Here is a 20,416-nt window from a genome sequence, read left to right as displayed (position 1 = left end):
AAGAATCAGACAGGTAGGATGCTGGATTAATTCTGAACATTTCGGAAGAAATATTTTGTTTGCTGGGAACATGCTACAATTTTTGACACCCGTTCAGATAAAGTGTGACATAGGAACACATTGTTTAGAAGTGAAGAGTTGACATGAGAAACAGAGAAGGCTTGTGGTGAAGGCTTATCTTAAGCTTTCATGTGTTGCTACATAACTAAGTGTTCGCTGTTTGGATACACAGATTCTATTTGTGTGCAAAGCTGTGGCTGCGTCCTTCGATTCTTTAACCTGGAACCTTTGTCCAACCCCATCCCTCAGAGCGTAAGAAGCAAGGCCAACTATGATAGTGCTGCCACCTGGTGGAAAGAGAGCCTGCAAGCACAGAAGGGTTGAAAGCCAAGGTGATCAGGGCTCAGATAATTGCCCCATTGTGTTACACATGTTCGAATAGATTCTGAGCTAAATATAACTGATATCACAACAGTCCTGGTGGAGGAGTAGGAATTGAAAGGATGGAGACTAAAGGGACATGCCACCTATTCCCTGAGTTCATCTTCTGTGTCTACCAAGTAGCTGTCCTGGGGCTTCCATGATAGGACAACAAAGCAATCCAGTGCCTGAAACAATCTACCCCATCCATGGAGGGGAGTTTGGACTTTTTTATTTATTTTATTTTTTTAAGTTTTGAGTCGGAGTCTCGCTCTGTTGCTCAGGCTGGAGTGCAGTGGCATGATCACAGCTCACTGCGGCCTCCATCTCCTAGGCTCAGGCGATCCTTCCACTTCAGCCTCCCAAGTAGCTAGGACTACAGCCACACCCCACCACACCTGGCTAATTTTTTAAAAACATTTTTTTGTAGACATGAGGTCTCACTATGTTGCCCAGGCAGGCCTCAAACTCCTGGGATCAGGCAATCCTCTTGCCTCGGCCTCCCAGAGTACTGGGATTACAGGCGTGAGCCATTGTGACCAGCTGAAAGACTTTTTTTTTTTTTTAAACTCCTTGGCTAAAAGGGCACAGAACTTGAGAGATGAAGCCTAAAAACAAAGCAACAAGCTCATGACTTAGCTCCATTTCCCCGGGGCTCTGAAAACAACAGAGTTGATGTCAGGCACTCACCTTTTAGGACCCTCAGTCCAAAAATAACCGAGTAAGAAGTCCTAATGAGACCTCGGGGTTCTGAATGAGTCAGCATAATTTCTCAAAGTCATACTGCCATAAACAACAATAGTGAAAACTCCCCTGGGCAAACTAACTTACTCTGAGGACCCTTGACACTTAATTCTAAGGGCTCTATGAGCCTTGGGTGGGGTTAATTAACGCCACGGGTTATATGTTACAGATGAGGGCATTGAGGCCCTGAGAAATGAGGGAAGCTGCATAGCCCGCCACCAGTCCCACAGTGATCCTCGCTGTTCCCTTATGCCACGAGCCTTCATTCCTTGCTTCCCCTGCCTACTCAAAGTACCCTTTTTCATTGTCCAGCTGGAAAATCCTTATTCGTCCTATGTGACTCAGCTCAAATCTAGCCCCTGAGGAAGTCTTCTCCGACCCTTTCAAGCTGTCACCCCTGGTCCATCCATACCTTGTTTTAGCCCATATGGCATTCTATGGGCATCATAGCCAGTGTTTACAGGGCAGCCCCTCCATCCAACTCTGAGTTCTATAAAGGTAAGAAATGTGTCTTCTGCTGGACGTGGTGGCTCATACCTGTAATCTCAACACTCTGGGAGGCCAAGGCAGAAGGACTGCTTGAGTCCAAGAGTTTGAGACCAGATGGGGCAAAATAGCAAGACCTCATCTCTACAAAAAATCAAAGTTAGCCAGGTATGGTGGTGCGTGCCTATAGTCCCAGCTACTCAGGAGGCTGAGGAGGGAGAATCATCTGAGCCCACAAGGTCAAGGCTGCAGTGAGTTGTAATCATGCCACTGTACTCCAGTCTGGGTGACAGAGTAACATTCTGATTCAAAAGAAAGAAAGAAAGAGAGAGAGAAAAGAAAGGTGTTTTCTACATCTCTGCAGCTTTAGGCCTTGAAAATTTTGACATTTAGTATACACTTAAATAAAGGTCAAACAAATGAATAAATACATAGCAGTATTCTAATATTAAATTGTAATAAATAAGTCTGCAAGGTTATAAGATTAATTACAGAAGCCACACTTTACCTTATAGTCAAACTGTATGTGTGCATGGGTTTGTGCGTGTGTATACATGTGTGCACGTGTGTCTTTGTGTGTGTATGCATGCATACACAAAGACCTAGTTGTGGATGGTGAAAATGAACCACAAGCTCCAGATGGTTTATTTTTATAATCTGGAAACAAAGTCACAAGGAGGTCAACTTTGCTCTCCAAAATTGATGCTAGTAAAATCTATGCATAAAGAACAAAATAGCCCTTGACACTGAACAGTCTGTAGGGTGCAACTGTGTTCCTCATGACATGGTTCTCGGCTGTATTGTCAGAGATGCAAGTTTTGTCAACAACACATCACAAGGCTGGGCTCGGTAGCTCAGCATGTAATTCCAGCACTTTGGGAGGCCGAGGCAAGTGGATTGCCTAAGACTGTGGGTTCAAGACCAGCCTGGGCAACTGGGTGAGACCTAGTCTCTACAATAAATCAAAAATTAGCTAGGCATGGTAGTGTGCACCTGTAGTTCCAGCTACTTGGAAGGCTGAGGCGGAAGGATCGCCGAAGCCCAGCAGGTCGACACTGGAGTGGCTGAGTATGCCACTGGACTCCAGCCTGGGTGACAGAGTGAGATTCCAACTAAAAAAAAGAAAAAAAGAACACATCACAGCAATCTTCATCACAGACCAGACTTTAACAGTGAACTGCTAGAAACCACCTGCAGGTCTACACCTAGGGACCAGCCAACACACACTTCATCCAATGTGGAGAGATGACATGAAAGAGGAAAATTAACAAATTGTTCACTGGAAAATGGTAGATTTGATCATTTAGATATACACCTATATACATGTAGACAGAAAAAAATCAGCAAGAATAGAGCGGTGTTCTCAGGGAATTGGTAACAGTTGATGTCTGGGTTTTTTCCCCCCCTCTGTATTTTTTACAACTTCTTACACCTTATTACATTTATAAAAGAAATAAAGGGTTTTTAAAAAAATACCTGAAAAACAATATTGCCCACTCATTTTTTAAAATTTTCCCTGACAAGAATGTTGTTTTGAGTGGGTGATGAAATGGACTTGAAGATTCAAAATCTTACAGTATTCATCTACTTATTTACAAAGAGAGGTCCTCTCAGCCAGACATCAGCCCTCTAGAGCAGAGCAGGGTCCCCTGTTAGGTAGAGGTATCCCTGGAGGACCTGCCAGTCCCAAGACCTACACTCACCCTCATCTGTAGGATCCAACTTGCCCATCAGGAAGCAAAACCCTATTGGAGATGCCTCGGTCTCGATCCCTAGACCAGGTAAATCTTCATTTCTGAATTCATAAGAAAGTATCCCCTTTTGTGAATAGGAAGCATTTTTGAAATTCAAGTGGCACAAGTCGGGCTTCTAGGGCTGAATTGCTCTCGGGGAGTTTCCGAACCTGAAGCTGCATGACCAGGAGTGAGTGACTCCATAGATAAGCCCGAGTTCTGAGGGCTGAGCCCAGGGCTATGATGAGAGTGCCATGGCGCCATGTGGTCCCTGCCATTAGAGGCTCACAGGAAGCAGGCCAGAGACATGGGGGGTAGGGGATGCCAATATCACACTGAACCTGACACCGCTCATGGTAAAACCTCCCCTTATTTTATGTACCATAAAGAAAGAAGGCTGGGCTTGGTGGCTCAGCCTGTAAACTCAGCACTTTGGGAGGCCGAGGAGAGAGGACTGCCTAAGCCCGGAGGTTTGAGACCAGCCTGGGCAACTTGGTGAGACCTCGTCTCTACAATAAATCAAAAAATAAGCCGGGCGTGGTAGCACATGCCTGTAGTTCCAGCTACTTGGAAGACTGAGGTGGAAGGATCACCTAGGCCCAGCCGGTCGAGGCTGCAGTGGCTGTGAGTATGCCACTGCACTCCAGCCTGGGTGACAGAGTGAGACTCCAACACAAAAAAAAGAAAGAAAAGAAAGAAAACAATGACACCAGGACACATCACTGATTATAAGACCCTCCCCCCTATCAATTTTATGGTCCGTGTCTCATTGTCACCCAGGCTGGAATACAGTGGCATGATCACGACAATCATCGCTCACAGCAGCCTCAATCTCCTAGGCTCAGGTGATTCTTCCACCTCAGCAGCCCTAGTTACTGGGACTACAGGTGCACACCACTACACCTGGCTGATTTTTTTTATATTCATTTTTTTTTATAGAGATGAGGTTTCACTATGTTGCCCAAGGTGGTCTCGAACTCCACCCGCCTCTGCCTGCCAAAGGACTGGGATTACAGACATGAGCCACTGCACCCAGACCCTCCCCATTTTAAATAGATTCAAATTTGGAAAAAAGAAGCACATGTTAGAACTGATGAAATAAGGAAATTGCATGATTGTGTGGTAAGTAAAATGTCACAGAAAGGTGCCCATCCTCTCTGAGGAGTCAGAGACCCCTCCGGTTGCACAGAGATCAGCCAAAAGTGCTGAGAGGCCTCTGCCTCCCAGTCTTTGCCATGGGGCTGGCCAAACAGAAAATGACATTCTTCTAAGCCCAGGGCTGCTCATTCCAGGCCCTCTATGGCTGCCTGGAAGGCTCAGGGGATCAGGCTCCCTTCCTTGGCTCCCAGATGGGCACCCCCGAGAACAAAAATGCAGACCTGAACTTGAGGGACAGCAACCACAGGATTGAAAGAGGGGATAGATTCAGTAATAGACTGGATGTCGGGGGAGGGGTGACTGGGGAGTCCCAGGGGACCCCTAGGTTTCCAACTCAGGTGATGTGTGAACAGGATTGGGATTACAAAGTGAGGAGCAGGTTTGGGAACACAGATCAGGTCCATTTCAGATGCCCTGGGAGCGCCAGAGGACAGCCGGCAGGGAGACTCGATGGGAAATCTGAGCTCGGGGGAGAGAGACGGGGATCTGGGAGTCACCCATGAGCAGAAGGTGGCTGGCTCCATGGGTGTGCTGAGATTGTCCAGAAAGCGTGTGGCGTGAGGACAAAGGTTCCCCAGACACAGTCCTGAGGGACCCTGAAGAGGAAGACAAGGGAAAAGGAGAAGGACGGGTGAAGAAAAGGAAAGAAAAAGAAAAGGAAGACAGTCAGGCAAGGAGGGGGCACGGAGGCCAAAAGGACCAAAGGATTCCAAGGGAGGGAGCAGGCGATGAACCATTTTAAAGAGTCAAAGAGATGAAGCCACTAGTGACTTCAGCCAGAGCTATCTCACGGGAATGGCGGGTATGAGGACAAGAGGGCATGGACAACACCACCCCCAGCCATGTCTGGGACCCATGGCTGGGAAAGGGAAGAATAAGGTGAGGCAGAGTTGGGGAATGCACAGGCAAAGGAGCCTGAGATTTTCCTGTGTGCGAGTTGGTTTCGTAAACACACCATTCCACAGTTGGGCAAATGCGAATCTTCCAGAGCCCGCTATCTCCTCAGGGCACTAACACCAAGTAGATTTGTGGGCTCAGAGAAAATAAGCCAGCAGTGAGGCTCACCCGGCAAGGGAGAAGGGGTGACTGACAGAGCTGCCTCCGAGGAGCCATGGGGAGACAGAGGGAACACAGTTGTGGCCACAGCCTCGACTCCTGGAAAGGACACCTCTCTCCCCTGCAAGCCTGGAAGAAGCACATGGCCCTAGGTGGTCAGCTAGCCTCTCTGTAGTTTAAAAGTTCCAAAAATTGATAGGAAACCAGATGGGCAGATGTTAGAGAAGAGGAACTCCTGAAAGGGACCAAATTAAAAGCACCACTACGCTGGGCTCGGTGGTTCAGCCTATAATCCCGTGCCTTTGGGAAGCTGAGATGAGTGGATTGCCTGAGTTCGCGGGTTCGAGACCTTCCTGGGCAACTTAGCGAGACCTCATCTCTACAATAAATTTTTTAAAAAAATGAGCCGGGGGTGGTAGTGCGCGCCTGTAGTTCCAGCTACTTGGAAGGCTGAGGCGGAAGGATTGCCAGAGCCCAGCAGGTCGAGGCTGCAGCCACTGCACTCCAGGTCTGGGCGACAGAGTGAGACTCTGACTCAAAAAAAAAAAAAAAAGCACCACTAAAAATATTACTAATCAGAGCTGACGTGCAGAGCACCTACTGTGTGCCGGAAATGGCTAGAAGCATGTCACACTGTAGTTGCTGTATCTTCCCAACAGCCCTCTGAGTGGGTGTTGTTATTATTATTATTGCCTTTCACAGATGGAGACAGAGGGTGATGGAGCTTGTTCTGGCTGATATGAGGTAGAGCTGGGATTGGAATGAAAAGTTCTCCAAGGTGGGCTGGTGCTATGACTCCCTATGTGAAAATCTGCCTGCCCTTTCCTGTGGTGCTGAGATTAGCTTCTCCACCAGGCCCATAGCAAGCTCCTCTCCCAAGGGTCTGGGTCAGCTCTGGCCTGGAGTTGGGCTCCATTCACATCAACAAGCATTTTTAGCTGGCATGATGGCTTACGCCTGTAATTCCAGCACTTTGGGGGGCAGAGATGGGAGGACTGCTCGAGCCCAGGTGTTCAAACCAGCCTGGGCAACATAGTGAAACCTCATCCCTTCAAAAAAAATTTTTTTAAATAGCCAGGTTTGGTGGTGCATGCCTATAGTTCCAACTACTCAAGAGGCTTAGGTAGAAAGGTAGAGGCTGTGGTGAGCTGTAATTGTGCCAATGCACTCCAGCCTGGGTGACAAAGTGAGACTCTGACTTAAAAAACAACCACCACAACAACAAAAAAAAATAAGCATTCCCAGGCACATCTGGTGAACTGCTGCAAAGCGAAAACTGTGTTCCTTGAAATCAGTGACCACTGTCAGGCAGTCCTGCCTGGAAACTGATGGCAGGAAAAGGCAGGCACTAATTTGGGCCATAAAAAGATAAGTGCTTCTTTGAAATTTTAAAGCAAGGGAAGTAAAGCTAGCATTTTGCATGATCATTTACCTCTTTCCGAAAACACTTCTGGTACCCGCAGATGATAACTTCAGCTACATTATGCAAAGTGAGAAACACAGGAATGGCCTGAAAGAAAACAGAATAAGAAGCATGAAAATATTTTCTTTGATCTCATAATCACATGGTTCTTGATTTTTGCTTAAAAATAAAAATCTGTGGGAACTTCTGGCATCCACATGTATAATCTCTCCAGCAAAGCCTCTTCTACATGGATTAGTGTTCTTTGGCATAGGATTACTCTTGGTAGGGGTGTAACGGTGACCCTCCTGAGGGCATTCTCATCCACATGTATTAAGTCTCCAGTGAGTCAGGCACCGTGCTGGATGCAGGGGTCACATCCCATGAACAAAGCAGACATGTGATAGGGGTCTGCCTCGTCAAGGTGAGGTATTCCTCACTCAGCACAAGGAAAGCAAGCCTTCCTGGAGGAAGTGAAGTCTAAATGAACACTGAATGATGAACTCACGTGACCCAAACAAAAGCGAGGAAGTGGGCACATGCTGCTGGCAGGGGAGCGCAAAGGCCCAGGGGTGAAAGCAAACTCAGTTCCTCCAAGGAACTGGAGAAAGTGAGGCATGGATAGAACATAAGGAGGAAAGAAAAAGTGGGGACAGGAAGGTGGAGGGACATTCATGGGCCATATCAGAAAATCAGGATGGTCCTGAGGGCCCCAGGAACCTCTGAAGAGCTTTAAAACGAACTGTGGCATGATCTGCATATTTAAAGGAAGTCAGGGTATAGGGTAGAGAACAGGAGGCAGAGATGGCTGCAAAAGTCTAGCCATAGGCTGAAAATGGTTCCCCAAAAGATATCCACAGCCTAATCCCTCGAACCTGAGAATGTTACCAAAAGGGTGAAAAGCCAAAATGGAGTAACTTTAGTGAGAGTGACAGCCATTTTAACATTGCTTAACTTTGACATGCTTTTTTAGCAGCTTACTTCAACCCACCTTATAATCATTAAAACAAAACTAGTTTCCCAGAGATAATTACTGATAATTGTCTTGTAACCCCTCAAGCATGCTTTGTACTAATTACAAAGTATTTGTCTTCCAGCCACAAAGGGCCAAGCTGACCGAATCTATCATGATCAGCCCTTCATGACCAAGGTGACACAGCCCACTACCCCATCCCGTGGCAACAGCGTTTATGTTATCTCACCTAAGAATGCTTACCTGTTCCTACTACAAGGGAAGCTTTAAAAGCTTTCAACCTCAAGGATATGCTGCCAAGCATTCCTTAAGAGTCTGGACCTCTCTCTAGTCTTGGAGAGGAGAATCCATCCCTTTTCCCTGATCTACTTTCTAAATAAACTTTCTCTGACCTACTCTTAGTGAAATTCTTTGCATCTTTCCCATGGCACCAGCACACCAACCTAACAGTTACCTTACATGGCAAAAAAAAAAATAAAAAAAGGGCCTTTGCAAATGTGAGTAAATCGAGGATCTTGAGATAGGGAGATTATCCGGTAGGCTTTAAATGCAATCACATATATCTTCATAAGAAGGGTGCAGACATGATACAATGCAACCATGTAATGGAAAACTATGTATAACCCCTAAAGCTATTGAAATAAAGAAAAAAAGAGGCGTGCAAAGATTTAACACACACAGAGGAGGGGCAATGTGACCACAGAAGCAGAGATTGGAGTGATGGCTGCCACAAGCCAAGGAATGCAGTGGCCACGGAAGTTGAAAGAGTCAAAGAACAGCCCTCCACCCCCAACCTCAGGAGGGAGCACAGTCCTACTGACTCCTTGATTTTGGCCTGATGATACCAATTTCAGACTTCTGGCCTCCAGATTGGTGAGGGAAAACATTTCTGTTGTTTTAAGTCACCCAAGTATTGGTAATTTGTTACAGAAGCCATAGACAAATTAATTTGACTTTGCACGCACGGGCACACACACACACACAAACTGGTAGGAGAAAATACCAAAAATGTGACACTCCCGTGGGTTATTAGGATACACAGGTACCCACTGCACGTTCCCTATTGCTGGGCTGTTTGTTGAGAATGGTGTTCTCTCTTAACTGGATAGGTAATCTTGACAAGGTGTGGGGGAATGATGAAGGGGTAAGAGATTCTGATATCATCTTTGTTGTTGATGATGATTTTGCTTCCTGGAAGGCAGGAAAAAATTAATAATAAAAGCATGGGTTTTGGTCAGTCTGGGCTTCAGAATCCAGCTCCACTGCCTGCTAGTGGGGCTAGGTACACATCCAAATTTTTGCTTCTTCTCCTGCAGTGCAGAGATTACAATTTCTATAACCTGGACCAAAATACTGTAGATAGGCAGGGCACAGTGGCTCATGCCTGTTATCCCAGTATACAGGGAGGCCAAGGTAGGAGGACTGATTGAGCCCAGGATTTTGAGACTATCCTAGGCAACATAGTAAGACTTCATTTCTGCAACAACAACAACAACAACAAAATTAGCCAGGCATGGTGGCACATGCCTGTAGTCCCAGATATTTACAGTCTGAAGGATCACCTAAACCCAGGAGGATGAGGCTGCAGTGAACCATAATTGTGTCACTGCACTCTAGCCTGGGTGACAGAATGAGACCTTGTCTCAAAAACAAAAACAAAACACTGTGGGTAAAGGACCTTGATGAGTGGCTCACTGGCTAAAGGTTGTCAATATCATTAACTGGTGGCCCCATCCTTAGCAGCCTCTGCCAAGGATCAACCTGGTTGAATTGTTCCAGTTTAACAGACTCGCTTCAAAATTATGCTTCTCGCCTACTTTCAGATAAATTCTGTCTATACCTTATGGAGAATATATTTTTACCTTGTTTTTAAAACTTCTGTCGTTTTATATAGCTCTGCTCTGTTTTAGTATTCTGTTCTAACTTGCACTGTTTCATTTCTTTTTGAGTTCTGGCCTTATATTTTTCTTGCCTTTTAAAAAACATTTTCTACTTTTACTTTGCCTTTCAACTTGAATTGTTTTTCTTTTTTTAATCAAATTTTTAAAAATTTTCTATTTCTCATTTATCTTTTGTGCTTCTTTTTACTCCTCTTAAAATTTTAGATTGTAAGTTATTATTATGTCCCTTAAGATTAATAAAGAGATTATATATGTCTTTTTTTTTTTTTTTTTGAGACAGAGTCTCACTCTGTCGCCCAGGCTAGAGTATAGTGGCACGCTTATGGCCACCACAGCCTCGACCTGCTGGGGCGATCCTTCTGCCTCAGACTTCCAAGTAGCAGGAACCACAGGTACACACTACGACACCCAGCTTATTTTTTTAATTTATTGTAGAGATGAGGTCTCAACAAGTTGCCCAGGTTGGTCCGAACCCCTGAGCTCAGGCAATCCTCTTGCCTAGGCCTCCCAAAGTGCTAGGATTACAGGACGGAGCCACTGTGCCCAGTTTATATATGTATTTTTAAAAGCTGGCTTTATCCATGAGGCTCATGTCTGGCAATCCTAGACCCTGGCCTTCTAGTTCTTAGCTTAAAGGATGACAAAAACAATTTTGGGCAAGTTAATCGCATGGCAAATGGAAGTGACTATGGAAGGGTGGTCTGGATCTTATCAAGTTAAGACATTTTAAAAATGGTTTTTTGCCTCTTTGGCTATAAAATCAGTAATGAGATCAGATTTAGGAATGAGATCAGAGAACTCTAGACCCTAACTCTAGACCTCAAGGAAGCTTCATTTTCTCAATTTTGCAACCTATGGACAGTTTTGTCAATCTTTCCAGGCCCTAGTCCAATCAGATTCTGGGAAAGGATCTATTTATACACGCAGAAGTGATTTTAAAGTACTCCAATAATAGCTACCAACAGTGTGGTAAGCACAGTGCTACTTATTTTATTTGCATTCTCTTATTTAAGCCTTCTCCCAGCATATCTACCAGTAGATGCTATTTACTATCCTGATTTTATAGACAAGGAAACTGAGGCTTAGAGAAATCAGGCAAATTGCTCAATGATTCACCTAGTTCAAGGACAGAGTCATGACTCCAATCCAGGCCTGTAGAACTGCAAAGCCCACACTCTTAGTCTCGATGTTACGACACCCAAATTATATCAATCTCCAGTGAAAACTTCCTGGACCTCCAACTGTCCAAAGTTCAAAATGATCGGTATGTTCCAAATCCTGGCAGTCTGTTTATTCAGTAACAAAACTGGCAAGAACTAAAATGAATGAACTAAGAGTAAAACCTATGCCTTTGTAAAAGAGCTATCTTCTACTCTAATGTAATGAGTTTTAAATTTAAATTTCTCCATTTTTTCTACTGAGAAGCTAAGCAAGTTTTAGAGACCATTATTCTACAATTGAACAGCTACACTCTATCGGCTCATGTAGACAGAGATCTATCAAAAACAAGACAGTCTGCAACTTTAATTACTGATCTTGGCCTCTAACTCTGTCCAGGTCCCAGTCTGAACTATGCTCAATCAGTTCAGAAGATGCCCTTCTTTTAGGAAATTTGCCCTTTATTATCTTTACAGAGTCAAGTTCACCAGAACTTACTTTTGTTATATCAAACAAAAATGCTGAAAAATGATAAGAGCAATAATAGTAGCTAAGACCTATTGAGTGCCTACTACATGCCAGACATTGCATTAATAGCTTTGAGGACTAAACTCTGACCTTTTCTCTTTACCTTGCCAAATTCCTAACTAAGGGACCTGGAAAGATAGTTCGTTTTTTTGTTTTGTCTGTCTGTTTGTTTTTAAATTAACTATATCATGTGGTTTACTTTCCAATCTGACTCTGGCATAACATCATATAATGGATAAAAAAGGAAAATCAAAGTATCTTATGATCCTTTAAAGCTAACTTTTGGGGACTCCAGGCACCTTTTAAGACACTTACCAATTCTGAGCAGCCAACAGATACATTTAAAAAAATGCTCAGCTTCACTAATCATCAAAGAAATGCAAATTAAAACCACACTGAGATACAACCTAACTCCAGTCAGGATGGCCATCATCAATAACTCTAAAAACAACAGGTACTGGAGAAGATGCAGGGAAAGGGGATCACTTCTACACCGTTGGTGGGAGTATAAACTAGTACAACCTCTGTGGAAAACAATGTGGGAATTCCTAAGAGATCTAAAATTCGACCTTCCATATGACCCAGCAATCCCCCTCCTGGGACTATACCTGGAGAAACTCAAATCACTCTATTAAAAAGACATCTGCACACACATGTTTATTGCAGAATGCAATAGCATTCTCACAATAGCAAAAACATGGAATCAACTGTGCTGCCCATCAAAAGTGGACTGGATTTTTAAAAGTGGTACATATACACAATTAACTATTACACAGCCATAAAGGACAAACATATGGACTTCACAGCAACTTGGATGGATTTAGAGTCTATCATACTGAGTGGTTATCACAGAAACAAAGAACTGAGTATTATATGTTCTCACTCATAAGCAGACCCTGAACAATTATCATAATAGTATAAGAAAGTAATTGGTAGTTGTGGGAAACAGCCAGGGAAGGGAAGAGGAGGGCACACTTCATCAACAAGGGTACCTGACCTCAAACCAGGTGAAGCGGGGACCAAAGTGAGGCCCAAATTTTACCTATACAATGACCATTTGTATACCTAACCCTGAACTGTACCTATCTTTAAAATGAAAAAAAAAAGTTTTTAAAAGACACCTATTCTTGCTGAAGGCTGTCACCTATAAAGCTTTATCTACGTATCAAGAAACTCCCTTATTCCTCCCCAAACTGCCCATTTCTTCGACTGCTTTCATGATTCCTTAGATTACTCTTGCTAATTAATTGCCAGTCAGGAAATCTTTGAATCCACCTATAACCTGCAAGCCCCCACTTAGAGATATCCCACCTTTCTGAACCAAACCAATATAAATGTATTGATTTATGATTTCTTGTAACTTCAGTCCTCCTAAAGTGTAAATAAGCAAGCTACATTTCAACCGCAGCAGGCACATGTTTTCAGGACCTCCTGGGGACCAGAATCACAGGCCTAAGGTCACTCCCATTTGGCTCAGAATACACCATCTTAAATATCTTACAGAGTTTGGTATCTTTCGTCAACAGCTTTTACATATTTAAACTTCACAATAACTCTATGAGATAGTGTGGGGTATTGTACTGATAAAGACTGTTTCCCCCTATACCTGGTTTCTTACTGCCCCCTCCCTCAGAGAGCAGCCTTTGGCCAAGCCTGGTCTCTGAAGCGTGTACATATTCCCAGTAATGAGTCATGAGTTGCAGGTGGCCAAGCAAAGCTGAAAACAATGTAGTCGTCACGCTCAGTCAATGTAATTGTACACACCATATAGAAATCTGAATGATTAGTTTGTATACTTTGATTCTAAAACTGCTTGCTATACTGCCCTAAGGCACGAATTCTTCACCGAGAATCGGCACAGTGTCCAAGTCTCTCTGTCAGTCAGGCTGGAGTGAAGTGGCATGCTCACAGTCACTGCAGCCTTGAACTGCTGGGTTCAGGCAATCCTTCTGCCTCAGCCTTCCAAGTAGCTGGAATCACAGGCGCATGCGCCACCATGCCTGGCTAATTTTTTGGTGTATTATAGAGACAAGGTCTTGCCAAGTTGCCCAGGCTGTCTCAAACCCCTGGGTTCAGGCAGTCCTCTCACCTCTGCCTCCCCAAGTGCTGGGATTACAGGTATAAGCCAGCATGCCTGGCTTGTAAGTTTTAATATTAATAAATCAATGTCTTTCCCTGCTGGACCTCTGGGTAACTTCTTTGGAAAAGGTAAACATTGTGTGCAAGCCCTCTCAGATTTAGAGTTACCCCATTTTAGATAGATACTACTGATACTATTAACTTTCCCATTATACAGATGAGAAAACAGATATATGCTCTGGTTCTCTTTTTCAACTTGATTCTTCATTCAAAACCACTTTTGGATGATCTAGATATTTGCTTGCTACTAAAGAGAAGCAGAATAATAAATTATGTTCTTCTACACTGCCAAAACTCTAGAAATGAGCCAGGTGCAGTGGCCCACACCTGTAATCCCAGCAGTTTGGGAGGCTGGGGCGAGAGGACTGCCTGAGTCCAGGGGTTCGAGACCAGTCTGGGCAACTGGCAAGACCTCAACCCTACAGTAAATTTAAAAACCAGCCAGGCGTGGTAGCATGAGCCTTGTCATTCCAGCTACTTGGAAGGTTGAGGCAGAAGGATTGCCTGAGCCCAGCTGGTCAAGGCTGCAGTGGCCATGAGAGTGCCACTGCACTTCAGCCTGGGCAACAGAGTGAGACTCTGACTCAAAAAAAATAAAAAAATAAAAAGACTCTAGGAAAGGTCTCAACAACAAAAGATTCTACCATCTTTCATCAGGAAAAATGGTCCAACATCAACTACCATAAAGTTCACATCATCATTTTTGATACAAGTCTACCAAATGAAATTGACCAAATTAAACCATATTGCAGGGCAATTCAGTTAATTCTTAGGGGCATAATTTGTATCGAATTTATTCTTAGAGTTTATCAAATTAAAATCCAACATTTCTTCCATGTACCACAGAAACTTTTCTCTGGCTATGAAGAGAAATTGGTAATTATTACTTGGAAATATTTTATTATTCCTATGCTCCCCAGAGTGGAATTTTGGAAGACTGGTTGTTATTTGTTCAGGTGTAGGAACTGACTTATAAGGGTTCTCTATGGAAATCCCTGGCCCTGCCCATAGGTGCGGCCTTGGGTCACTCTGCAGAGGTATGAATGGTTCCCTTATTCAAGCACAAATCCTGGGCCAGCTTCTTAATTTTTGTAAAAGGATATCAATCCTACCTTTCTCTTTGGGTGATTTTTAAATGCGTAGGTGTGTCCCTAATCAGCAATTACAGAATAACTGCATTCCAGGTCCTTGCCAAAGAAAGTAACTTTGAACCGCTGGCTGCCCAATTTTGATAAAATTTTTATCAAAATTGGGCATGCGAGAAATAACGTTCCTAAAGCATTGTCTAAGAGTAGTCTGAGCCCTGAATGGAGCCAGATAACCAGAGACCAGTGTTTTTCATTCTTAGATAACTGCTGTTACCAAGCCACACCATGTAAATAGGCCCCCAAAGGCACTAAGAATCCTAGACATCAGGTGACCGTTGTGTCTGTAGTTGTAAACGAGGACCTCATTTAAAAATACTTTTTAAAAGTGTTCTTTTTCTGAGTACAGCAGGTCAAGACTGCCGTAGCCATGATAATTCCACTGCGCTCTAGCCTTTGAGACTTTGATTCAAAAAACAAGGAAACAAAATAAATAAATAAATTTAAATAAATAAATAAATAGGGAAATTGGCTACAGGGATCATGTGGGAATGACATGATGCTTTCAGATAGCATCAGCCCAGATTCAAGACAGCCATCAGAACAAGTCACATAGACCAACAGCCACTGTCATTCCCACATGCTCCCTGTACCCAATTTCCCTTTTTATTTATTTATTTAGTTTTTTGGTTGTTGTTTTTTGAGTTGGAGTCTCAAAAAAGACTGGAATGCAATGGCATAATCATGGCTATCGCAGCCTTGACCTGTGAGGCTCAGGCAATCCCTCCGCCTCAGACTTCCAAGTAGCTGGAACCACAGGAGCAAGCCACAACGAACCACAGGTGCGTACCTGGCTAATTTTTTGATTTATGGTAGAGACGAGGTCTCACCAAGTTGCCCAGGCTGGTCTCAAATCCCTGAGCTCAGGCAATCCTCTCGCCTCAGCCTCCCAAAGTGCTGGGATTATAGATGTGAGTCACCATGCTGGGCCAGTTTCCCTTTTAAAACCTCTACATGCAGTCCAGAAGTTGAAATGGTCTGTTTGAGGCATGAGCCTGGCCATTTCCCCATTTGACAGCTTCTGGAATATAATCACATTCCTTCCACCATCTCTTATGTTTGGCCTTGGATGGCAAGTGGCTGAGTTTGCTCCTGGTTACATAACAAGGACATTATTGAAGATCAGCCCATTGAGCTGCCCAGTCTACCCTTCATAGGGATACAGGAAAACTTCCCCTCAGACCCGAGAGCAAGGATGAGCTCTCCTTTTCTTCAGCAATGGTTCTGCTCTTATCTTACAAGCACTGAGAGTCTTGTAACATTTTTATTTGGCTGCAGAAAGCTGAGAGCTGAATTCATAGCCCAACTATAATTATGTTCTGAAATGCAGTCCAGGTGTGGTGGCTCAAGTCTGTAATCCCAGGACTTTGGGAGGCCGAGGTGAGAAGATTGCCTGAGCCCATAGATTCAAGACCAGCCTGGGCAACTTCGCGAGACCTCACCTCTACAATAAATCGACAAATTAGCCAGGCATGGTAGCGCGTGCCTGTAATTCCAGCTACTTGGAAGGCTGAGGCGGAAGGATCACCTGAGCACAGGAGGTCGACGCTGAGGTGGCCGTGAGTATGCCACTGCACTCCGCCTGGGCGACGGAGTGAGACTCCAACTCAAAAAAAAAAAAAAAAATCTAGGTGCTAAATTTCTCTGTGGTTTATCTAATTCTACTTCTATTACCCTTTACCTAGATTTCTTTTAAATTTTACTTCATAAAAGTGTTTATCTTCTTTTAATCATAATTATTGTTAGAAGCTACCACATGGCCTTTTTGGAAGATAGTGAAGTATTTGAATATGCATATGTGCACATATAAAAGAATATTCGTAAATCAGCTGGGCACAGTGGCTCACACCTTTAGTACCAGTGCTTTGGAAGGCTGAGACACAAGGATTGCTTGAGTACAGGAGTTTGAGACCAGACTGGGCAACATAGTGAGACTCCATCTCTACAAAAATTTAAAAAATAAGCCGGGCATGGCGGTACACACCTATAGTCCCAACTACTCAGGAGGCTGAGGCCAGGGGATCACTTGAGCCCAGGAGGTAGCTCAAGGCTCCAGTGAGGACAGCACAGTGAGACTCTGTCTCCAAATGAATAACTATTCATAAACTGATTTGCATGAGATAAATGTAAATATTTATTTACATTAATCTTACTATTCTGCCATTAGATGGCAAACTCCTTGAGGGCAGTGGACCAGACTGTCCTCTTTCCCAATCTCCACTACAGGGTAGGAGACCACCTCTGTCCTTAATTTGCGCATCACATAAAGTAACTAACTTGTGTACTGTTGGGAGCCAACATCTATAGCTACATGGCTGAGGCCTGTAAAGGCCCATCTGGAAGATCGCCTCTGACATAGGATATCAGTTGTGCCTATGATATTGGCGTGTGATTGGTGACCAGTGTGCATACATGGCAGTAAAACTTATAAGTGAATCTCAGTACACTTGATGGAAGGTGCATGGCGGAATTGTTTCTCTGTCTTTCTAAGTTTTGCTTCTTTCTAGATATTTTTTAACTTCTATTTCCTGGTAGACTGGGTAGTCAGTTCTTGTTCCCGAAAGCTGTTTCCCCTAGGGCTAAGATTAGAAACTAAATTACCATGATAGTTTTGTTGCCCTGCCCCTAGCCAGGTAGAACGTTTTCTTTTGTTTCGTTAATTACCGAAACTCTGTCTGCTTCAGCCCATGGCCGCCATCTTGGCAAACCTGCATTTCCTTGTTCAAGAGTGTGACAGCTACTATTTGATTTTTAGAGTAGACTTGTTGGGATAAAATATATACATATACACTCATAGCTGCGTAAATCTATGCTTGCTGTTTTGATTCCTTTTGCTACATTATTCAAGTGTAATAGTTACTATACGATGTATAAAAGAATTAACGATAAAGTATTAGCTTAATAGGATATAGCATAGTATTAAAGTCCAATAACTAGATCATATAAAAATTAAAGTTTAGACATATGAAACATATGAATTATAGTAAAGTTTGGTAGTTTAAGAATAAGTTTTAACTGAGTTATAAGGCATTACATTAAATCATAATAAGTTAATAGTATAACTGACAGTTAAGTAATTTAACTAAACTTATAGATTATAGTATAGTGTTAAGTTGATAATATTAATTGTTAAAAATATTGGGAATCAGTGAACTTGGATTGAACCTAGAGTTAACTTAGAAAAGTTTTTTGTATTAATCAGGGTATAGAGCAAAGAGTATAATATGAATGATTCATTGAACATTATGGAAAACACTTTGAACGATTTGTATTGAAATTGTGCACCTGTGACCTTAATGTAAGCACGGCAGGCATCACGGAATTTGAATTGTTTGCTTGGAAATTGCAGATCTCGTGGTGGTCTTGTGATGCATAGTTTGTAAAGCATGGAACTTGTACGCCCCCAGTGAGTGATTATCACATTGCTGGAGGGTATAGAAAATGGTATATAAGTTGGAAAAGGTTTGAATAAAATCGGCTCCAGTCCTGATCAGACTGTTCCCAGAAGAACTGCCTCCGAGTGGTCTTCTCGCTGTCCAGATTCTCTGGTGCGGGTCCTAACCCACCCTTGGTCAGTGCTGGTCACCGACAGTGTACAGGGGCCTTGTATGCAAAACACACATCTTACAGTACCAAGAACTCCTTGAGTTTAGCAAGAAAAAAATTTTTTTTTTTTCTGAGTCAGAGTCTCATTCTGTTGCCCAGGCTGGAGTGCTGTGACACACTGCTCACAGCCACCACAGTCTCGACCTGCTGGGCTCAGGCGATCCTTCTCCCTTAGCCTTCCAAGTAGCTGGAATTACAGGCATGCACCACCACGCCCAGATAATTTTTTAATTTTATTGTAGAGACGAGGTCTCGGCATGTTGCCCAGGTTGGTCTTGAATCCATGGGCTCAGGCAATCCTCTTGCCTCAGCCTTCCAAAGTGCTGGGATTATAGGCATGGGCCACCACATGGCTTGCAAAATGTTAATCCTAAAAGAGATGCCCAGGAATAAGAAAAGGCCGAAGGGGCCAGGTGCAATGGCTCACGCCTGTAATCAAGGTGGTGAAAGGTGGAGGCGAGAAGATTACCTGAGCCCAGAGGTTTGAGATCACTCTGGGCAACTTAGCAAGACTTCACCTCTATAACAAATTTTTAAAAAATTAGCCAGGCGTGGTGGCATGCATCGGTGGTTCTAGCTACTTGGAAGGCGGAGGCCGAAGGATTCCCTGTGCCCAGTAGGTTGAGGCTGCGGTAGCCATGAGAGTGATACTCCATTCTAGTCTGGGCGACAGAATGAGGCTCAAACTCAAAAAAAAAAAAAAAAAAAGGCCAAAGGGCAACATCAGCCCTCCAGCTTTGCATCAACACACAGCTGGGATGGTGGGTAGACTTGCAGTGAATTACTGCTTTTCTCACACTTTTACCCAAGTGCATGTAACTGAGTTCAGCTAAACTAAATTTGCATACCCCACAGTGCCTCAAAGGAGCTCAGTGTGAGAAAGTAAGAATACATTCTCATCCCCTCCTTTTCATATAATCCTCAAGAAAATTTCTACTGGAATTCAAGGTTTGGTTATTTTTTTTTATTGTGGGAAAATAGACACAAAATGTACCATGTTAACCATTTTTCAATGTACAATACAGTGACATTAAGTGCATTCATACTGTTGTACAGCCATCACCACCATCTATCTCCAGAACTCATCTCATTCTGCATAACTGAAATTCTTTGCTAATTAAACACTAACTGCCCCTTCTCCCCTCCCCCACTCTACTTTCTGTCTATGAATTTGACTAAGTACCTCATATAAGTGGAATCAAACAGTATTCGTCTTTTTGTGACTGGTTTATTTAACTTCAAACAATGATCTCAAGCTTAATCCATGTTGTGGCACATGACAGGATTTCCTTCCTTGGTAGGAGGGTTGAATAACATTCCCTGGCAGGTGTTCACCACACTTTATCTGTTCATCTGTCCATGGACACTTGGGTTGCTTTCACCTTTTGGCTACTGTGAATAATAGTTAAATGAACCTGGGTGCAAAAATATCTCCCCATGTCCCTGCTTTTAATTCTTTTGGGCATACACCCAGAAGTAGAATTGCTGGATCATATAATAATTTGACTTTTAATCTTTTGAGGAAGCATCATACAGTTTTCCATGCCAGGCACACCATTGACATTGACATTGAGCAGTGCACAAGAGTGCCAATTTCCCCTACATCCTTACTGACACTGTTATTTTCTGTCTTTTTGATAATAGCCATCCTAACGGGTATGAAGTGGTATCTCAAATAGTTTTGATTTGTCTTTTCCTGATGACTACTGATGGTGAGTGGCTTTTCATGGGTTTATTGGCCTTTATATATCATCTATGAAGAAATGTCTACTCAAGACCTTTGCCCATTTTTCAATTAGGTTACTTGATTTCTTATTGTTGAGTTTTATGAGTTCTCTGTGTAGTCTACATATTAATCCTTATAAAGTTAAGTGATTGACCTATATTTTCTCCCATTCTGTGGGTTGCCTTTTTACTTTGTTGATAGTGTCCTTTGACACGCTGAAGTTTTTTCATTTTCCTTTTCT

The 20,416-nt window shown here is 43.3% G+C and overlaps 1 protein-coding gene across 1 annotated transcript in view; it reads right to left on the bottom strand.

Annotated features, from left to right (window-relative positions):
* TMEM241 (transmembrane protein 241) overlaps positions 1–20,416 on the bottom strand; it is a 149,414-nt gene that overhangs the window by 86,532 nt on the left and 42,466 nt on the right. Inside the window, exon 5 of the mRNA XM_008060775.2 lies at positions 7,030–7,107. Within this exon, the coding sequence (XP_008058966.1) occupies positions 7,030–7,107 (78 nt within the window). The remainder of the gene's footprint in view (positions 1–7,029; positions 7,108–20,416) is intronic.

The sequence above is a fragment of the Carlito syrichta genome, unplaced genomic scaffold, assembly GCF_000164805.1.
Source record: "Carlito syrichta isolate Samal-C Ts95f unplaced genomic scaffold, Tarsius_syrichta-2.0.1 Scaffold304726, whole genome shotgun sequence".
NCBI classification, from domain to species: domain Eukaryota; kingdom Metazoa; phylum Chordata; class Mammalia; order Primates; family Tarsiidae; genus Carlito; species Carlito syrichta.
This window is presented reverse-complemented; position numbering and strand designations above follow the sequence as displayed.